Raw genomic sequence first — 20,709 nt, forward strand, 5'->3', positions numbered from 1 at the left:
ATTGATGGGCATTTGGGTTGGTTCCAAGTCTTTGCTATTGTGAATAGTGCCTCAATAAACATTCGTGTGCATGTGTCTTTATAGTAGCATGATTTATAATCCTTTGGGTATATACCCAGTAATGGGATGGCTGGGTCAAATGGTATTTCTAGTTCTAGACCCTTGAGGAATTGCCACACTGTCTTCCACAATGGTTGAACTAGTTTACAGTCCCACCAACAGTGTAAAAGTGTTCGTATTTCTCCACATCCTCTCCAGCACCTGTTGTTTCCTGACTTTTTAATGATTGCCATTCTAACTGGTGTGAGATGGTATCTCATTGTGGTTTTGATTTGCATTTCTCTGATGGCCAGTGATGATGAGCATTTTTTCATGTATCTGTTGGCTGCATAAATGTCTTCTTTTGAGAAGTGTCTGTTCATATCCTTTGCCTACTTTTTGATGGGGTTGTTTGATTTTTTCTTGTAAATTTGTTTAAGTTCTTTGTAGATTCTGGATATTAGCCCTTTGTCAGATGGGTAGATTGCAAAAATTTTCTCCCATTCTGTAGGTTGCCTGTTCACTCTGATGGTAGTTTCTTTTGCTGTGCAGAAGCTCTTTAGTTTAATTAGATCCCATTTGCCAATTTTGGCTTTTGTTGCCATTGCTTTTGGTGTTTTAGACATGAAGTCCTTGCCCATGCCCATGTCCTGAATGGTATTGCCTAGGTTTTCTTCTAGGGCTTTTATGGTTTTAGGTCTAACATTTAAGTCTTTAATCCATCTTGAATTAATTTTTATATAAGGTGTAAGGAAGGGATCCAATTTCAGCTTTCTACATATGGCTAGCCAGTTTTCCCAGCACCATTTATTAAATAGGGAATCGTTTCCCCATTTCTTGTTTTTGTCAGGTTTGTCAAAGATCAGATGGTTGTAGATGTGTGGTGTTATTTCTGAGGGCTCTGTTCTGTTCCATTGATCTATATCTCTGTTTTGGTACCAGCACCATGCTTTTTTGGTTACTGTATCCTTGTAGTATAGTTTGAAGTCAGGTAGCATGATGCTTCCAGCTTTGTTCTTTTGGCTTAGGATTGTCTTGGCAATGTGGGCTCTTTTTTGGTTCCATATGAACTTTAAAGTAGTTTTTTCCAATTCTGTGAAGAAAGTCATTGGTAGCTTGATGGGGATGGCACTGAATCTATAAATTACCTTGGGCAGTATGGCCATTTTCACGATATTGATTCTCCCTATCCATGAGCATCTTTTTTTTTTTTTTGAGACAGAGTCTTGCTCTGTCAGCCAGGCTGGAGTGCAGTGGCACGATCTCAGCTCACTGCAACCTCCGCCTCCTGGGCTCAAGCAATTTTCCTGCCTCAGTCTCCTGAGTAGCTGGGATTACAGTTGTGTGCCACGACACCCAGCTAATTTTTGTATTTTTAGTAGAGACGGGGTTTCACCATGTTGGCCAGGCTGGTCTCAAACTCCTGACCTCAGGTAATCCACCCGCCTTGGCCTCCCAAAGAGCTGGGATTACAGGCATAAGCCACTGTGCCTGGCCTATTCTGCTTTTTATCTCTATGAATTTGCCTATTTAAAGTACCTTTTATAAGTGGAATCACAATATTTGTCCTTCTGTGTCAGCTTATTTCACTTAGCATAATCCTCAGAGTTCATCCATGTCATGTAGCATGTGTCTGAATTTTATTCTTTCTTATGGCTGAATAATATCTTAGTGGATGAGTGTACTACATTTTGTTTATGCATTCATCTCTTGATGAGTACTTGAATTTTTTCCCACCTTTTGACTATTGTGAGTAATGCTGCTATGAACATTGATGTATAAGTATTGCTTGAGTGCCAGCTTTCAGTTCTTTTGGCTATATATCTTAAGAGTGGAATTTCTGGATCATGGGGTAATTCAATGTTTGCCTTTTTGAGGAACTAGCAAACTGTTTTCCAGAAAACTTTCTTTCCTATAGGAACTTGTCTTTATGAAGACTTTCCAAGACAGTCAACTGGCTTTCAGAGAAGAAACAGCTCTCTTTACTTTTGGTCCTGCATTTCATCAGTTTCTAGACCATTTAATTAACTTGCATAATTACAATAACAAGTCCAAGTGTCATAAGCAGGTTTAGAAATGTATATCATTTCATGCTTTCTAGGGAAAAAAGAAATGTATAAAATTGATATTTGTTAAGCATACAACTCAACTGGTAAGACTGGAAGTGCTTGGAGAGTAACTTTCCCCAATGATCCCCAGTGTGCTTTGGGCATCAGCCAATATATATTATAAAACACCGAATTAATGGAGAATGCTGGTTACTCTGGACAGTTAAGGGGAGGCCAGTTAAGAGAGCTTCTACTATTCAACTAAATTATCTTTGTCATGATAAGATACATAAAGAGGCCAGGCGTGGTAGCTCAAGCCTGTAATCCTAGCACTTTGGGAGGCTGAGGTGGGTGGCTCGAGACCAGCCTGGGCAACATGGCAAAACCCTGTCTCTACTAAAAATATAAAAAATTAGCCGGGCATGGGTGGCGCACACCTGTAGTCCCAGCTACTCCGGAGTCTGAGGTGAGCGAATCACTTGAACCCTGGAGGCGGAGGTTGCAGTGAGCCAAGATCACACCACTGTACCTGGGTGATAGAGTGAGACCCTGTCTCAAAAAAAAAAAAAAAAAAGTATAAAGAAATTTAGAAGCAAATGACTCATGAATCTAGGAAAACAATTAACAGCTACATATCCACAACTACTAACATTCAATACTCTTGTAGTTCGGAGACCCGAGAAAGACAGACAGCAAAGGCTAAAATAGAATGGGAAGTTGACTGATCTGGTCACTTCCTGTATAAACTTTTGAATGTAAGCAGCAGGTTGATTTTCCACGCCTTCTTCTCTTACAGTTCAATTTAGTGTGGGTGATAAATGGGAGATAAACAGAGGATAGTGAGGTTGTGCCTATTCTTAGGAAGAAGATACCTTTAAAGTTAAGATTCAAGACTTTACGATGTGATTAGAAGGTTTTCTAGACAGTTCTGAAGCAAAATCATGAAGCTGTAGGAGGAATACTTTTATATAGCATCATTCATCCTTGTTAGCAACCCAAATGATTAAAGGTTTGGGAAATTACACCTTTAAATATGGTCTAAAGGAACTGGGTTTATTTAGTTTAGAGAGAGCAAGCAAGCACGCTGAGGGGGACTTAATCATAGTCTCCAAGAATATGAGGGATATTCTCTGAGTGACGGAAAGCAGCTGTTTCCTGTTTCCACTAAGGACTGGATAAGAAGAATGGAGTTAACATGCAACAAGTGGGTTAAGAACTCTTTGGCCATGATGTTCAAGACAACAAATCCACCAGACAAAAGTCGCTACTGTGTTTGAGAATTATGTAGCTAACTAACTGTATTTCTTGGGTGGTTTATATGTGGCCTGTTCCTGAATCTGGAGCTAGTGAAAAAGATCCAGAGGACCTTTCACCCAAGTGAGAGGATGAGGTTGTCCATTTTCTGAGCCTACCAGTGCTCTGTGGTTGAGGAAGCTCTTATTGTAAGTCTCCTAGTAGGATTTAAAAGAGAAAAAGCTTCAGAGTCTCTTTGCTGCTCTTTGGACTCTCTCCAAGTAAGATAATCTAAATGTACTCCTTTTCTATAAGGTGGAAGATTTCTATAGATTTGGCATTATGTGTCTTTTCTGCTTATTTGGTCAATATGGCCATAATTTTTAAAAATTCTGTGTCTTTAGTGAAACTGGACATATGTATACACACATATATACATGTATATGTATGTATATGTCATAGACATTTGACATGTATATCATAAGTAATTAATTCATCAATGGAGACAATGTTTAGTTCTAGGTAGTATGTCTAAATGTTAGCTATACGAATAAGATAATACACTGTGCTAATTAGCAGCACAGAAATATGCAAAGCATTTTGTAAAAATGCACTGTTGCAGATTAGCTAGGGGAAGAATTTAAAGACAAAACGATGAGTTCTGTGAATGTTACCAGTTTTTAGTCAATGAGGCAGATCAGAATGCCTGAAAACTGCTTCTCAACCATTGTTTTTCTTATTCCTGTTCCACAGTAGGTTAATTATACCATTTATTCAGAATTAGATAAGTGATGTCTTACTTTCCCAACTGGGAGTATTTTCAAGGCAAGGTTTGATTCCTAGGAGATGGACTGCTATTAAGCTGTATCTTTAAAGCTGTAGCTTTATGCCAACATTCATTGTGTATACGTTCCACTGTCTTATATTTTCATCTTGTACCAGCATTTATTTTAATCTTATTTAAAAATCTTTGCCTCTGTCATTGAATGTTTTCTTGACTCAATAACTTGTTTGGCCTTTAAAAATCCAGCACTGAAGTGGGAAAATGACTCGGGATTGAGTTGGATCATCTCTTCACACTTGTTCACTGGGAGGCATTGAGCAAGTTAGTTAACCTCCTTGAGTTTGCTTCCTAAATCTACCCTACAGGAACATTTTGAGGATTAAATAAAATAAAATAATGTGTGCCAAGCTCAGAGCATAGTGTACCCAGCCCTCAAGTCATATTTATCTGCTTTCTTTAATTCGCAAAGAACATTTCTTACCTATCATAGAGTCATTGTTGCCTCCACATTCTCTTCTTTTAGTGGAGTTTTTGGACCACAGGGGCAGATCTGTAGAATAAGACTTGTGTAAAATTCATGAGGGCATCCAAGGGTCTAATTGTATGAATCTCCTTCCTTTTCTATGCTTACTTAATCCAGAAAAAAAGTCTACCATTATGGCAAGTATTTTAGGAAGCGTTTTTTGCCAAATTACCTGAAACAAATCATGTACACACATGGAAGGAAAGTACATTTTCAGATGAGTGGAAAGATGATGCATTTTTGTTTTACAAGGTTTAAAGGATAGCTAATAAATCTTCTAGATACTGAAATAAACGTTTAATAGACGTTGATTCAGTTGAGTGCTATGGTTTGAAACGATATCAAATTGAAGACATGATCCCTGACCTGGGAAGTTTTATGAATTTGCTGGAGAGACCAAGCCCATAGGTATGGAATGACCACAAAACAGAGTAGTACAAAAATCAGGAAGAGTAGTACAAAAATGACAGCTTGAACCCCTAAGTACTGAGGAAAGGCAGCATACAGGGTTTCAGTAGGGATTTACTATAGTAGACTTAGAATCATGATTTAGTTCCTAAAACCACTATCATTTCAAAATAGAATTTTTTTAAAACCACCTAAAATATTCACTTACTGTCGAAACCTAGGAACATACTACAGTTGCGCTTTACTCATTTGAGATAAATACACCTTTCTTGAAATGTTAACTTTTTCTTTTTTTTTCTTTTTTTTGTTTTTGAGAGGCAATCCCACTCTGTCGCCCAGGCTGGAGTGCAGTAATGCCACCTCGGCTCACTGCAACCTCTGTCTCCCGGGTTCGGGTGATTGTTCTGCTTCAGCCTCCCGAGTAGCTGGGATTACAGGCGCTCCACTGTGCCTGGCTAATTTTTGTGTTTAGTAGAGACAGGGTTTTACCATGTTGGCCAGGCTGGTCTTGAACTCCTGACTTCAAGTGATCCGTCCAACTCAGCCTCCCAAAGTGCTGGGATTACAGTGAGCCACCATGCCCAGCCTGTGATAAATACATCTTTCTAAAGCCTCAGTGTTTAGGCTGGTTTGCTTTCAGATATTCATCTATGCACCATACCAAACTACTTCTGCTTAGATTCATTCTGAGTCTGCAGGGGATGGAATACCTTTATAAATCATAACAAATCACATTAAGAGTAAAATATCCCAGCTAGGGACTTACCTCAAAAGCTGAGGCATGACATGTATTTTAATGGCAATGGATTTGGAAACCAAGGTTAGGACCGTTCTTTCTTTATTAGAAGGAGATTTATAATTCAGGGCCTTTGAGAGTGAGCCTGGGTCCTCTGAACTGGACTTCTCCTCTTGTCTCTTCCTGTACCCCAACTCCCCAAATTAAATAAGTAGGGAAGCAGAACAAGAAAACCATTAACTTAATAGCATAGAATTTATGGCTGAAATCTTGCAAAGCTTATGTCAGCAAAGTAAAATAATTACTGTCACTTTCTTTTAGACACTTGGCTTTATGGTTCCTGTCACCTTTATCATAACATGCAGCTGATTTAGTAGCTATATTTTTCATGGCAAATAGCCTGGTGTTGTGTTTTTATGCATGTGACCATGCTATTGAGATGACAATGCATGGCTATACTACAGTAGAGCTAAATTTAGGTAATGAATTAGAACACTGTTAATAGTTTTGGTTTAGTCATGCTGTCAGAATGCCAACTCAGCCTTTTCTCTTGCTCTTTTCCCCTCCAGATTCTCAAGTCCAAAGATTTAACATCTCCAACCCAGCGCTACATCGACAGCAAAGTTGTGAAAACAAGAGCAGAAGGCGAATGGCTCTCCTTCGATGTAACTGATGCTGTTCATGAATGGCTTCACCATAAAGGTTACAAGCCACTCTCTCTTTTCCTCCCAAGATGTTCAGTATCCCTAAGTTACTTTAAATTGATTGCAGATTTAAGGGTATAGACACACATACAAATGACCTCCTCGACTTAATGTTTTCCAGACAGGAACCTGGGATTTAAAATAAGCTTACACTGTCCCTGCTGCACTTTTGTACCATCTAATAATTACATCATCCCAAATAAAAGTGAAGAACTAGAAGCAAGATTTGCAGGTAACCAAAACTTGGTCATATGAGGTGGGGGAGGGAAGGGTCTATATTGATAATCTCATGGGGGATAAAATCAGTTTGCATGTGAAAATGAGACTGGTAAGGCCTGGGGAGTTTCATTCATTTGGACAGTGATATGGCTGGATATACATATGTGAAGGGAGAAAGGATTGGAAGAACGGAATAGGTTCCCAGTTTATAATTCTCAATGCCCAGTGATGACTTGGTCAATAATAACTGATTAACTTATTAACCCTCCGGTAGTAAGTTAAGGCCTTTGTTCTTCATTGTAGCAAACCAACTTTCCATCTATACTGATATTATAAAGAAAGATAGAATGTATTTAAGAAAATTCATTGATAATCCCCCAAACCAAATGTCAGGAACTGACAACCGTATTTCACAGAAGAAAGGAGTCTCCTCCTGCTACAGCTTCCATAACTAACCTTCCATGTATAAGAACATTCCACATTTTCTAGTCCATACCCAGTATTTCAAGTGGGTTCCTTATCAGAATTTTATATTAGTTTATAAACACATAAAAATGTTTTGGCTTTCCCCACGCTTACCTTTAAGTAAGTTGGACAAAAGTCATGGAGAGTGAGGAGATCCCAAGGGCTCAAGTCACTTCATGTATTAGATGATGAGTTGTTGGATGATGAGAGGTGAGAGGAATCCATGCCTATGTGCCAATACAGCATCTGCCCACAATGCCAGGCCAGAGAATTGATTTCCCTGCCCTCCTAACATCACCCAGGACCTCCATCCACTTTTAGAAGACTACAGCAGCCCTCGCGCATGGAAAAATACTCCCAGAGGTCTAGAGATTTATTTCAGTCTCTAACCTAGTCATGATTCTCTGGAGTGTGGAGATTAAATGCTTAAACTGGCAGTCTCTTGAGCATGCTTTGGGGAGCTCAAGTTTCTAAATCTCAGATGGAATCAGGAAAGTGTTGAGGATGCCATAAAATAAATGAAAAAGCCCTTTCTTCACAGTTTCCCAAAACAGCATTAGGTGAGGGTGACTTCTGTTTCACTTGAACCTAATTCACTCCAATTCAGTTAAGTCTCAGTTTATGTTCATTAGGAAAGTCTTTTGAGTTTAGTAGTCTTAGGAAGAGTGTGAACCAGCGGGTGACAAGGCATGTTCTATTGCCATGTGTTCAGTTGTTGAGGGCTTGAACGCAGCCTAAACTGAGGATTGACTAAAATAAACTGCCTAGATTGCCCTTGGACTATAGGTCAAAGACTGCTTCTGTAGTGACTTTCATAACCAACAGCCCTGGCTTTGACACCGAACTGCCTTCTGACAAGAGCCCCATTTAGAAGTGTTAATTGTCACGTGGGTTAGTCGTAGTCCTGTTGTGCCATATCTATTTCCATGGGGAATAACTGTTGCCAGCTGATGCTGCTTTGGTGGTCATCACTGCTATTTGTGACAATATACAAAGGAAAAAAATATGGCTGACTATATTTGATGAAGGTGAAGCTAAATGTTTATTACCCAAATGCATTTTTTCAAGGTATTGATGGCACCTCCACATATACCAGTGGTGATCAGAAAACTATAAAGTCCACTAGGAAAAAAAACAGTGGGAAGACCCCACATCTCCTGCTAATGTTATTGCCCTCCTACAGACTTGAGTCACAACAGACCAACCGGCGGAAGAAGCGTGCTTTGGATGCGGCCTATTGCTTTAGGTAAAGGAAAGAAAAATAAAACCAAGTAATTGCATCTGTTAACTCTTACACTGCCTTTGCCCTTTCTTCTACTGTGTATTGACCCAAGTGGAACTCACTGCTAAGGCCAGGTAGAGTGCAGTACAGCTCCTGTGTCTCATAATACCATTCTTCCCAGAGGCTTATATTCATCAGGTCTTTAGCAGTGAACCAAGTGTGAAGGGAGAAAACTAGCCCCCTGAATTTTTTCCCCAAAATTCCTCTGAAGTTCTCTGGTACTGAAGAAGAAAACAAGCTCTCTGCTCCTCAGAACAAATAAAAGCTTATTTGAGGTGCGTGATGTCAACTCCTTAATTAAGAAAGACCCACCATCTGGATGATGCCTTCATCCTCACCAAGTCCAAGTGCTGATAGTCACACTTCTTTCATAGTAACAGAGATGAGACAGCAGGAGAATGCCGTGTGTCACACCTTTAGCAACAGCATATGAGAGAAGCAAGAAGAATTTATTTCCCATTCCCACATGAGTGCATGGAGGGAGAATGTGAATGTTCTTATGTGGTCTCAGTAAGAGGAGGGCTCTTTCCTTATTTTGAGAGGTACAGGACAGGGAAGGGTCCTCACTGATGAAGTGCTCAAAATGTCAGAGGCCATGAGTAAAGTGGCACTTTTTGGTTGCCAGATCCAGTGGTTGCCCTCAGCAAGACTCCATGTTTCTTGATCTCTGGTTCATTCCTAGATCAGAGAACATGTGGTGAAACAAAGGATCAATTCTCAAAGGAAAATGCCTTAGATGGTTGTTTGAAAATTGCTGTTGTACTTCTTTCATTTTATATTTGAAGGGGCAATAGAGGCTGGATGGCAGAACTGCCCAGTGTTGATTGGAAAGGGCTTCATCATGCCCAGCCACTCCCTGCTTATATCTGGTCATCTGAAGGTAAATGTATGATTTTCCAGGTCACAGACAAGGAAGTCAGGGTATAGAACTCATAAGGGCAAGCAGTCCAGCAAATCACCACACATAACACCCTATCATGAAAGTCGCTTGAGATTACAATAAAGCCATTAAAACCTGGCCCATGATATTTGCTCATTAGATGTTTGTTGAATAAATGAATGAATCATTTTTCTGGTTTGGGGTGAGGTGGTGGTAGAGTGAGGGTAGTGAATCAGCTTTAAAATCTCCATTGCTTTTTTTTTTTTTTTTTTTTTACCAGAAATGTGCAGGATAATTGCTGCCTACGTCCACTTTACATTGATTTCAAGAGGGATCTAGGGTGGAAATGGATACACGAACCCAAAGGGTACAATGCCAACTTCTGTGCTGGAGCATGCCCATATTTATGGAGTTCAGACACTCAGCACAGCAGGGTGAGTGTTCAGCTTACCTGTTGCCTCTGTTCTTGGGTTACCATGTGCACCTGCTGATAGTATTTCCAAATGAGTTGTAATTAACCTCGTGCTGTCTTACCATCACACATGTATGGGTACTGGAGAAAAATCTTTTATTAGGTTGGTGCAAAAGTATTCGCGGTTTTTGCCATTGAAAATAATGGCAAGAAACTCCCCTAATAGATGAGGAGGAAGAATGTTAACTGTAGGTGAAATCAGAAAGTGACACTGATAGGTTACAAACCATAAGTCTCACCTGCCCAGTTATAAACAACTGGAGGGAAGTTTTGTTTACTTTTTTCTTTATTTTATATTCTTTTTCAAAAATAATTTTTATTGATACATAATTGCATATATTAATGAGGTACATGTGATATTTTGATACATGTATACAATGTGTAATGATGAAATCAGGGTAATTAGGATATCCATCGCCTCAAAAATTTATCATTTCCTCATTTGGGGAACATTCCAGATCATCTCTTCTAGTTATTTTAAAATAGACAATAAATTATTGTTAACTATAGTAACCCTACTGTGCTATAAAACATTAGAATTTATTCCTTCTATCTAACTGTATTTTCATACCTATTAATCAACTTCTCTTCACCCTTACCCTGTTCCCAGCCTCTGGTAACCATCATTCTACTCACTGCCTCCATAAGTTTTATATTCTTAACAGCTATAAGCATAAATAGCCAAAAAAAAAAACACCCTTTTTAGAATCAATATGTCACATAGTATCATATATAGATAAAGTGTGAAGGGACCCAGGTCTCCATCTAAAAAAAAAAAATCTGCTATCATCTCCATCAGAGACTGTTATATTAGAAAGAACATTGGGGATTTCAGTTAATGCCTGGGAGTGTGTGATTATTAGTAAATACACTATCAATTTACTAATGTATGACAGTTAGAATGTAATTTAACATCTCTAAACCTCAGTTTCTTATCAGTAAGAAGGAATGTCTGTATTAAAAGTTATCTTTAAAAAAATAATGCCAAACTCAAGAGTTGATATGAAGTACAAAAGATGATATACATGAAAATGACTTGAAAATTCGTTTCTCTACTTTTTTTTTTAATGTAACGCAAAGTAAATGAGAATCTGAGTATTTTATCAAGTTGTTTCAATGAAGATAGAGTTAATTCAGAAGGTAATTCCCAGATTGGATGGTATGGGTTTCCAGCAAGATTAGAGAAGAGTTTTTCTATGTAATAATGATATTTGTTCACATGCTTCCTCTTGATGGCTCATCAGGATTTTAGAGATAGAAAGGACATCTTATCCAACCCTTTCATTTCCTTAAAGAAATTGGGGACCGGGCGCAGTGACTCATGCCTGTATTCCCAGCACTTCGGGAGGCCGAGGCAGGTGGATCACGAGGTCAGGAGTTCAAGACCAGCCTGGTCAAGATGGTGAAACCCCGTCTCTACTAAAAATACAAAAAAATTAACCAGGCATGGTGGCGGGTGCCTGCAATCCCAGCTACTCGGGAGGTTGAGGCAGAGAATCGCTTGAACCCAGGAGGCGGAGGTTGCAGTGAGCCGAGATCGCACCACTGCACTCCAGCCTGGGTGGCAGAGTGAGATCCCATCTCAAAAAAAAAAAAAAAAAAAAAAAGAAATTGGGGTCTAGACCATGTAGTCTAGATGATATCCAAGACCAAACAGAAAATTAGTGACAAACCGAGGCTTGGCATGCAGGCTTCCTTGTTTTATAACCAGGCCTCCATTTGCTCTATCTTACTGGGTTTAATTCCTAAAATATGGTTACACGTTAGGGTTTCTATTCTGCTCTTTATGCCTCTGTAAATCTCCCTATTAAAGAAGCATTAGAAAAATTGCCTTCACTGCAGGGTAGGAAAATGGATCAGCTGCCAAAAAAGATCACATACTACATTCAGCTGAATTCATGAGTTTGGGGGTTATCAATTATTTTAGACAATCTGTATTATAAAAATTCCTCTTTAGTTCATATGGAAAATCATGTGTTCATGGAGCATAAAGTATATTTATTTATAAATACCTACATATGCTGGAATTTAAATTGACAAATACGGCTCCCCTTCCTTCAGCTGTTTTCCCAACTCCCCTGTAGACTTTGGCACTCGGGGGCGACCGTGTGCTTGGCCATGTGAGGGAAGCTTGCTCATGCCTGTCCCTTTGTCTGAGCTCTCTGGCCAGGCTGCCTCCTCTGGGCTGCGGCAGCAGTAGCTGTAATGTGGGCAAGGCCCTGTTGCCAAGTAGAAACATAATTCTCCTCTCTGATACACAGAGGGAGTGTGTGAAGGCTGAGACCATGCTTGTTTTTCAAGGAGAGAGGAAGAATAACTGTCATGGTCACAAATATGTGGTTTGGACAGTTACCCAAGAAGCCAGAGGTAGCTTAATAAAGTAGTCAGTGTTGCTGTGCTGAACAGATCTTCTGTCTTAGGCTGAAAAAATTGCAGTGAATCTCGAGGAAAAGGTCACTTGCTGTTTGACTAACACATTAATGGCATCCTTGGAAATGTCTCTGTATCATCAGTGGGGAACTTACATACTTCCATTAGTAAAAGTCTCACACCCCTGTGATACAGAATGGGGGTGAAGGTATAAGGCTAATTATAGAACCGTCTCTTCATTCTGTTTTCAGACTTGCCATTAACTCCTCCAACTCAGCAACTACCATTTACCGCATAGGTTAATGGAGGGTTGATTATGATTGTGATTATGATTATGATCGTTTTAAGCAAAATGTAAGAAAGTGAATAATTATTTCTTATAGGAGATCTTAGAGATCACTTTTATGTCATTCCTAGCATCATTGTGTTTATGAAGCAATGGTAAAAAAAGAGGCTTTTTTTTTTAATGAAAATTGAGGATACCTTAAATTGGCCTGAGGAGACACTTAACGTAGAAAGATTTCATTTCCTTCCTTCCTTATTTATTTATTTAAAGAAACAGGGTCTGGGTCTGTTGTCCAAGCTGGTCCTGAACTCCCACACTCAAGTGATCATTCAAAGTGTTGGGATTACAGGCGTGAGCCACCGTGCCCAGCCTGTAGAAAGATTTCACATTGCATACAGGTGTCTTTTTCTATACCCAAAGGTAGATTAAAGCTCTTATGAGAGCTTTGATAAAACTTTTTATTCTTCTACTTATTCATGTATTCATTTCTTCACTTAGTACATGAATCTCATTTTGTCCAGAGAAGACTTACTAGGGCTACAAGATAAAAGCAAAGTCTGTAGAGTTCCTGATCTGGAGGGAGCTCTTAATCTAGATGGGATTGAAATGTATACTCAAGAAACAACTTCATTTACAGAGTAGTGTAGAAATAAGACCAAATGCTATAAGGATCAAGTTTTGTGGGGATCTAGGATGTATGTGCAGCCAAGCACTGATCAGAGGAAAGACTTACTGGAAAAACTGGGAAAATCTGTTGAATGAGCAATTTTTTCCAATCTGACTCTTACAGAATCATTTGCTTAAGATGTGTGGAAAACGAGTTCCGTGTGGGAAAATAATGACTTTGATGATTGCTAAGGTCACATATCAGTTTGACTGTAATTTAGGAAATTAGCAACCAAAAATAATTTTAAATTGCCTACTCAGTGCTGTGACTGCTAACAATGTGGAATTTTTTTAAAAAACGAATTGCGTTCATTTTCCGTCTTTCCCTATGTTGTCTCTCCTCTCCTGTGTCCTTTCAGGTCCTGAGCTTATATAATACCATAAATCCAGAAGCATCTGCTTCTCCTTGCTGCGTGTCCCAAGATTTAGAACCTCTAACCATTCTCTACTACATTGGCAAAACACCCAAGATTGAACAGCTTTCTAATATGATTGTAAAGTCTTGCAAATGCAGCTAAAATTCTTGGAAAAGTGGCAAGACCAAAATTACAATGATGATGATAATGATGATGACGACAACAACGATGATGCTTGTAACAAGAAAACATAAGAGAGCCTTGGTTCATCAGTGTTAAAAAATTTTTGAAAAGGCGGTACTAGTTCAGACACTTTGGAAGTTTGTGTTCTGTTTGTTAAAACTGGCATCTGACACAAAAAAAGTTGAAGGCCTTATTCTACATTTCACCTACTTTGTAAGTGAGAGAGACAAGAAGCAAATTTTTTTTAAAGAAAAAAATAAACACTGGAAGAATTTATTAGTGTTAATTATGTGAACAACGACGACAACAACAACAACAACAACAACAAAAAACAGGAAAATCCCATTAAGTGGAGTTGCTGTACGTACCGTTCCTATCCCGCGCCTCACTTGATTTTTCTGTATTGCTATGCAATAGGCACCCTTCCCATTCTTACTCTTAGAGTTAACAGTGAGTTATTTATTGTGTGTTACTATATAATGAACGTTTCATTGCCCTTGGAAAATAAAACAGGTGTATAAAGTGGAGACCAAATACTTTGCCAGAAACTCATGGATGGCTTAAGGAACTTGAACTCAAACGAGCCAGAAAAAAAGAGGTCATATTAATGGGATGAAAACCCAAGTGAGTTATTATATGACCGAGAAAGTCTGCATTAAGATAAAGACCCTGAAAACACATGTTATGTACCAGCTGCCTAAGGAAGCTTCTTGTAAGGTCCAAAAACTAAAAAGCCTGTTAATAAAAGAAACTTTCAGTCAGAATAAGTCTGTAAGTTTTTTTTTTCTTTTTACTTGTAAATGGTTCTTTGTCAGTTTAGTAAACCAGTGAAATGTTGAAATGTTTTGACATGTACTGGTCAAACTTCAGACCTTAAAATATTGCTGTATAGCTATGCTATAGGTTTTTTCCTTTGTTTTGGTATATGTAACCATACCTATATTATTAAAATAGATGGATATAGAAGCCAGCATAATTGAAAACACATCTGCAGATCTCTTTTGCAAAACATTAAATCAAACATTAACTACTTTATGTGTAATGTGTAAATTTTTACCATATTTTTTATATTCTGTAATAATGTCAACTATGATTTAGATTGACTTAAATTTGGGCTCTTTTTAATGATCACTCACAAATGTATGTTTCTTTTAGCTGGCCAGTACTTTTGAGTAAAGCCCCTATATTTTGACTTGCACTACAAATGCATTTTTTTTAATAACATTTGCCCTACTTGTGCTCTTGTGTTCCTTTCATTATTATGACATAAGCTACCTGGGTCCACTTGTCTTTTTTTTTTCTTTCACAGAAAAGACGGGTTCAAGTTCAGTGGTCTTCATCTTCCAAGCATCATTACTAACCAAGTCAGACATTAACAAATTTTTATGTTAGGAAAAGGAGGAATGTTATAGATACATAGAAAATTGAAGTAAAATGTTTTCATTTTAGCAAGGATTTAGGGTTCTAACTAAAACTCAGAATCTTGATTGAGTTAAAAAAAAGTTTCTCTACCTTGGTTTAATCAATATTTTTGTAAAATCCTATTGTTATTACAAAGAGGACACTTCATAGGAAACATCTTTTTCTTTAGTCAGGTTTTTAATATTCAGGGGGAAATTGAAAGATATATATTTTAGTCGATTTTTCAAAAGGGGAAAAAAGTCCAGGTCAGCATAAGTCATTTTGTGTATTTCACTGAAGTTATAATAAGGTTTTTATAAATGTTCTTTGAAGGGGAAAAGGCACAAGCCAATTTTTCCTATGATCAAAAGATTCTTTCTTTCCTCTGAGTGAGAGTTATCTATATCTGAGGCTAAAGTTTACCTTGCTTTAATAAATAATTTGCCACATCATTGCAGAAGAGGTATCCTCATGTTGGGGTTTATAGAATATGTCAGTTTATCACTTGTCGCTTATTTAGCTTTAAAATAAAAATTAATAGGCAAAGCAATGGAATATTTGCAGTTTCACCTAAAGAGCAGCATAAGGAGGCAGGAATCCAAAGTGAAGTTGTTTGATATGGTCTACTTCTTTTTTGGAATTTCCTGACCATTAATTAAAGAATTGGATTTGCAAGTTTGAAAACTGGAAAAGCAAGAGATGGGATGCCATAATAGTAAACAGCCCTTGTGTTGGATGTAACCCAAATCCCAGATTTGAGTGTGTGTTGATTATTTTTTGTCTTCCACTTTTCTATTATGTGTAAATCACTTTTATTTCTGCAGGCATTTTCCTCTCAGATAGGATGACATTTTGTTTTGTATTATTTTGTCTTTCCTCATGAATGCACTGATAATATTTTAAATGCTCTAAGATCTCTTGAATCTTTTTTTTTTAATTTGGGGGTTCTATAAGGTCTTTATTTCCCATAAGTAAATATTGCCATGGGAGGGGGGTGGAGGTGGGAAGGAAAGGGTGAAGTGCTAGTAGGCAAGTGGGCAGCAATTATTTTTGTGTTAATCAGCAGTACAATTTGATCGTTGGCATGGTTAAAAAATGGAATATAAGATTAGCTGTTTTGTATTTTGATGACCAATTACGCTGTATTTTAACACGATGTATGTCTGTTTTTGTGGTGCTCTAGTGGTAAATAAATTATTTCGATGATATGTGGATGTCTTTTTCCTATCAGTACCATCATCGAGTCTAGAAAACACCTGTGATGCAATAAGACTATCTCAAGCTGGAAAAGTCATACCACCTTTCCGATTGCCCTCTGTGCTTTCTCCCTTAAGGATAGTCACTTCAGAAGTAATGCTTTAAAGCACAAGAGTCAGGCCATATCCATCAAGGATAGAAGAAATCCCTGTGCAGTCTTTTTATTCCCTTATTTATTGCTATTTGGTAATTGTTTGAGATTTAGTTTCCATCCAGCTTGACTGCCGACCAGAAAAAATGCAGAGAGATGTTTGCACCATGCTTTGGCTTTCTGGTTCTATGTTCTGCCAACGCCAGGGCCAAAAGAACTGGTCTAGACAGTATCCCCTGTAGCCCCATAACTTGGATAGTTGCTGAGCCAGCCAGATATAACAAGAGCCACGTGCTTTTTGGGGTTGGTTGTTTGGGATCAGCTACTTGCCTGTCAGTTTCACTGGTACCACTGCACCACAAACAAAAAAACCCACTCTATTTCCTCCAATTTTTTTGGCTGCTACCTACAAGACCAGACTCCTCAAACGAGTTGCCAATCTCTTAATAAATAGGATTAATAAAAAGAGTAATTGTGACTCAACCTGGTTGTCTTGCTTTGTCTAGTGAAAGAACTAGTGTGTGCCTGTTGTGTTGTCTAAATACCATCTAGAAACAAACCATCAATTCGAGTATTGAGATAGAAGAGAAAATGGTTCCCTTTTCTGCAGTCTCATCTGTGTTTGATCTTTCATAGTAAACTCATAGAGAGAGGAAGTTTGTCACTCTAAACCCATTAGTTCATGCTTCTGTGCAGCCTGGCTAGTCCCAGAGCTATCAACCCAACCCACATTATATTTAATTGATGAGTAAGAATAGAAGGTATTATAGAATCAGAGAGATGAAAAGAGCCACCTAACAGCCTTACTAACTTTGGCAAATTTGTCAGCAACTCTGGGCCTCTGTTTCTTTAAAATGAAGATGACAATCCCTGCTCTATAGCGTTTTGTCTGTGTGTTTTAGTGCCCTTGTTGTTGTTAAGTGAATAGACACGTGAAAAGGTACTTTGCTTAGTGTTTGTTCTGTAATTGACAGAGTAAATGGCAGGCAGGCTTAACAATATTTCCAAGCCTATTCTGTTTTTGGTTTCTTGGCAATCTTGTAATGAACTTTTAACCTCCAGACTATAACCTGGGCTCATATTTCTCCATCTTGATACTAAATGTATAAAACCTCCAGACCCTTATCTCATAAATTGATCAGGACATCAGTAATTCCTGAGAATATTCTATAACTCTATATGTTAACCTTTTGGTTACGGGACTGACAGAAGTTATTGTAGGGAAAATGTTCATTTTAAGCTTTACTGAAGTCCACCAAAGAAAATTCAAAGTAAAAGAGAACAGTGGCTAGTTGAATGACCCACTCCCTAACATGATAATGCAGTATTGATAACTACAGTATTCTGAGCATCTACCAGACACTGTTCTCTTTTGATTTATTTAATCTCATATTTAATCCTAGGGTGTAGGTTTTTAAAAAAATATAACTCCATTTTAAAGGGAAGTGAGCAGACTCAGAATGCTTAAATTACTTGTCCAAGACCACTCAGCTTGTAAGTGAAGGGTCCAGGACTTCACTGTCCATTATATTAGCCACTAGCCACATGTGGCCATTGAGCAATCAAAACATGGCTAATGTGAATTGAGATATGCCAGATGTGTAAAATATACACCAGATTTTGAAGACTTAGTACAAAAAAAGAGTGTAAAATGTAAAATGTCTTATTAATGATTTTTATATTGATTACATGTCTAAATAATACTATTTTGAATATATGGGATTCAATAAAGTATATTATTTTACCTGTTTTTTTTCACTTATTTAATACAGTTACCAGAAAATTTAAAATTACTTATGTGGCTCACATTTGTGTCTTGTGTTCTTGTGTTTCTAGTAGACAGCTCTGGCAAGTAATTTGAAAGCAGCTCTGTTTACAAACCATGGTTACATGATTCCCATAAGCTATAATATTACCAGCCTTTGTTTTTGTAATTTACATATGATTGAACAATATTAGGTCATACCTTATGAAAGTGCAGTTTTTGTAGGTCAAAATTTGTTGAATATTCGCATTCTATAGAGTTCAATATAAAAGGTGATGCTGACTGAAAAATGAGGTAACGAAAATACAAATATTACCTAAGCCCCACTGGCAAAGCCCTTGATGAAACTGATGGTTATGTACAAGCAAAGCACCACTAAGTGGAACAGCACAACCTACCCCTAAGCAAGTTGGGCTATTGTATGAAATGATTTCTGCCCTTAGAAATCTTCATTAATGTACCTGTGACAACCTTTTCTACCATTTTTAGGGGAGAATAAAAAGAAGAAGCCAAAAACTCACTGTTCCTTGCAGTCACTAGCCTTGAGATGGCATTACTTTTCTATCTGGGAATAAGCTGAGCTGTGCTCCTTTTGCTAATAAGCCTTAGACTATGGTTGGACCTATGCTTTGTCTTCCTGAAACACATATAATGTGTGTGGGAGGCGGACTGCTTTTTAAAAAAAAAAAAAGAAGCAAAATTTCAAATACAAAATTAGATTCAAAGTCTTAGGGCCCGTAAAAGCGAAAGACCAGGACTTCAAGCGCATCATGGCAAACGTGTCTCTGAACTTTAGCTAATACATGCCTTTGTTTCTATCAAAGACTATTACCTTGTAATTCTAGCAAAAACTAGATTGCATCTCTTTTTGCTAATCTACTAAATAATCACTCTATTCTCTAGTCCTTCCCTTGTCTCTGCAACTGCATCCTCTATACTGAACAAAGAAAACTAGGACCCTGATTTTACTAACATTCCAGGTCAGGTCAGAGATAGTAGGGGAAATGTTATTTTTGTGCCTCTTTTGGAGCATAATAACTAGATCTGATGAGATTCAAGAAATAATTAATGTAAATATTAGGTAATTGTATCAATATATATGAATAATTTTACTCAACGTTGCAAAGGTAATGCTTTTTAATTGCCTTTTTTAAATGAAAGAGTTGCTTCAGGTTTTTCCCTGATTGAGTCTTTATTTCCCTGAAATACTTTATAGTTAGTTTCTTTATTTCAGCAAGTAATGGTTATTTGGAGAAGAGATGAGTGTGTTCCTGTAATTGGGCAGAGACCTTGTAAAGGGAACAGAATGTACTGAGAGAGACTTTGTGCTGTGTGATCAGAACTAGGAAAATCATTCAGCCTAAGAGAACAGACATAATTAAACAGAAAAGCAAAAAATTAGTGGTAAGAGGCCCAATATAATCTCTTAGGCTTTCCCTCCAACATGGGATTTTCTCTCCTATAGATGCCAACCCAACTGAAAGAACACACATGTGTTCCTCAGGTGACATCACCAAGGTCTGGCCAGCCCTGGAGTTGGAAACCCTCTCCTCAGGCCCAAATCTCAATTCTGAAAATCCTAAATCTCAGGCTGTTGGGAGCAAACAAGCTAAGAAGTTATGTAATTCAATACTGCTCTAAAAGCGATGTGAAGTCATGCAGTTTGGCTTGTCCTCAAGCATGGGTGTAACACTAATTTCTTCATTTGAACCAAAATTAAACTCTACAGAAAACTGGGAGAATGTTAAATCAAGTGGCAGTTGTTCATTTAGTAAAGTATCAAATTTCACATCACCACGTGTGCACATCTTCCCCTTGCCCATAACCTGGCCCTCCAAGAAATCACTGACTCCATTCAAATTTCTGAAAGGTGAAATTTAGGCAGAAACTGGTGGGAGAGGCACCAAGGAGCCCCAAGGAAGTCCAGCAACCCCCTTAATATTATCCCTTTGTTACGGGCTCTGAGAGTTATCCATGAGGAATTATTCTTGTAGGATTTTTCCCACAAGAATATACATACATTCATATATATATATATATATCTATATATATATAGTTTTAAATATGAAAATCCTCAATGGGGCAGCACAGGAGACAATTTCAACTGAAACATGCTAGAATGGATTTTGATTTATTTAATCTCTATCCAGGACCTGGAAAAGTGAGACCACCATTGAATACCTCAGGGCAAGATAGAAGTAGAAAGGCAGGAGGGACAAATGGAGTTGAGCCAGAAAGGGAGTTGGGAACCCTGAGCACTGACGTTATGTGTGCCACACATTTAGTCGAGTTTGATGTCCTGTATATACCATTACAGCAAATGTAGAGAGAAAAACAAAACAAATTGGTCAACTGAGTTTAACTTCAAGCAAAAGATTCCGTTGAGGAGTCTCACTGTGCCATTGTCTTTCAACAGGAGTCTTTAAAAGCCAAAGTGCTAGTTGTAGAAACGATGTGACGGGAAAACATCGCTCCTTGTTCTCAGTATCCGCCCTGTTGTGCTGGGTTTCTGGAATTGTCAGACCCCATTCCCAGGGTCCT

The 20,709-nt window shown here is 38.1% G+C and overlaps 1 protein-coding gene across 4 annotated transcripts in view; it reads left to right on the forward strand.

The window, feature by feature from the left end:
- Positions 1-16,263, forward strand: part of TGFB2 (transforming growth factor beta 2) — a 98,652-nt gene extending 82,389 nt beyond the window's left edge. For 2 of the 4 annotated variants that reach the window (XM_004028414.5, XM_004028415.5), the window contains 5 exons: positions 6,341-6,473; positions 6,597-6,707; positions 8,228-8,405; positions 9,602-9,755; positions 13,475-16,263. In XM_004028414.5, coding sequence (XP_004028463.2) covers positions 6,341-6,473; positions 6,597-6,707; positions 8,228-8,405; positions 9,602-9,755; positions 13,475-13,633 — 735 coding nt within the window. In that variant the 3' untranslated portion in view covers positions 13,634-16,263. Of the gene's footprint in view, positions 1-6,340; positions 6,474-6,596; positions 6,708-8,227; positions 8,406-9,601; positions 9,756-13,474 lie in introns of those variants that run through there. The other 2 variants (XM_055379535.2, XM_063708125.1) reach the window with 1 other exon arrangement.
- Positions 16,264-20,709: the final 4,446 nt, after the last annotated feature.

Source organism: Gorilla gorilla, chromosome 1 (genome assembly GCF_029281585.2).
Source record: "Gorilla gorilla gorilla isolate KB3781 chromosome 1, NHGRI_mGorGor1-v2.1_pri, whole genome shotgun sequence".
Lineage (NCBI taxonomy): Eukaryota > Metazoa > Chordata > Mammalia > Primates > Hominidae > Gorilla > Gorilla gorilla.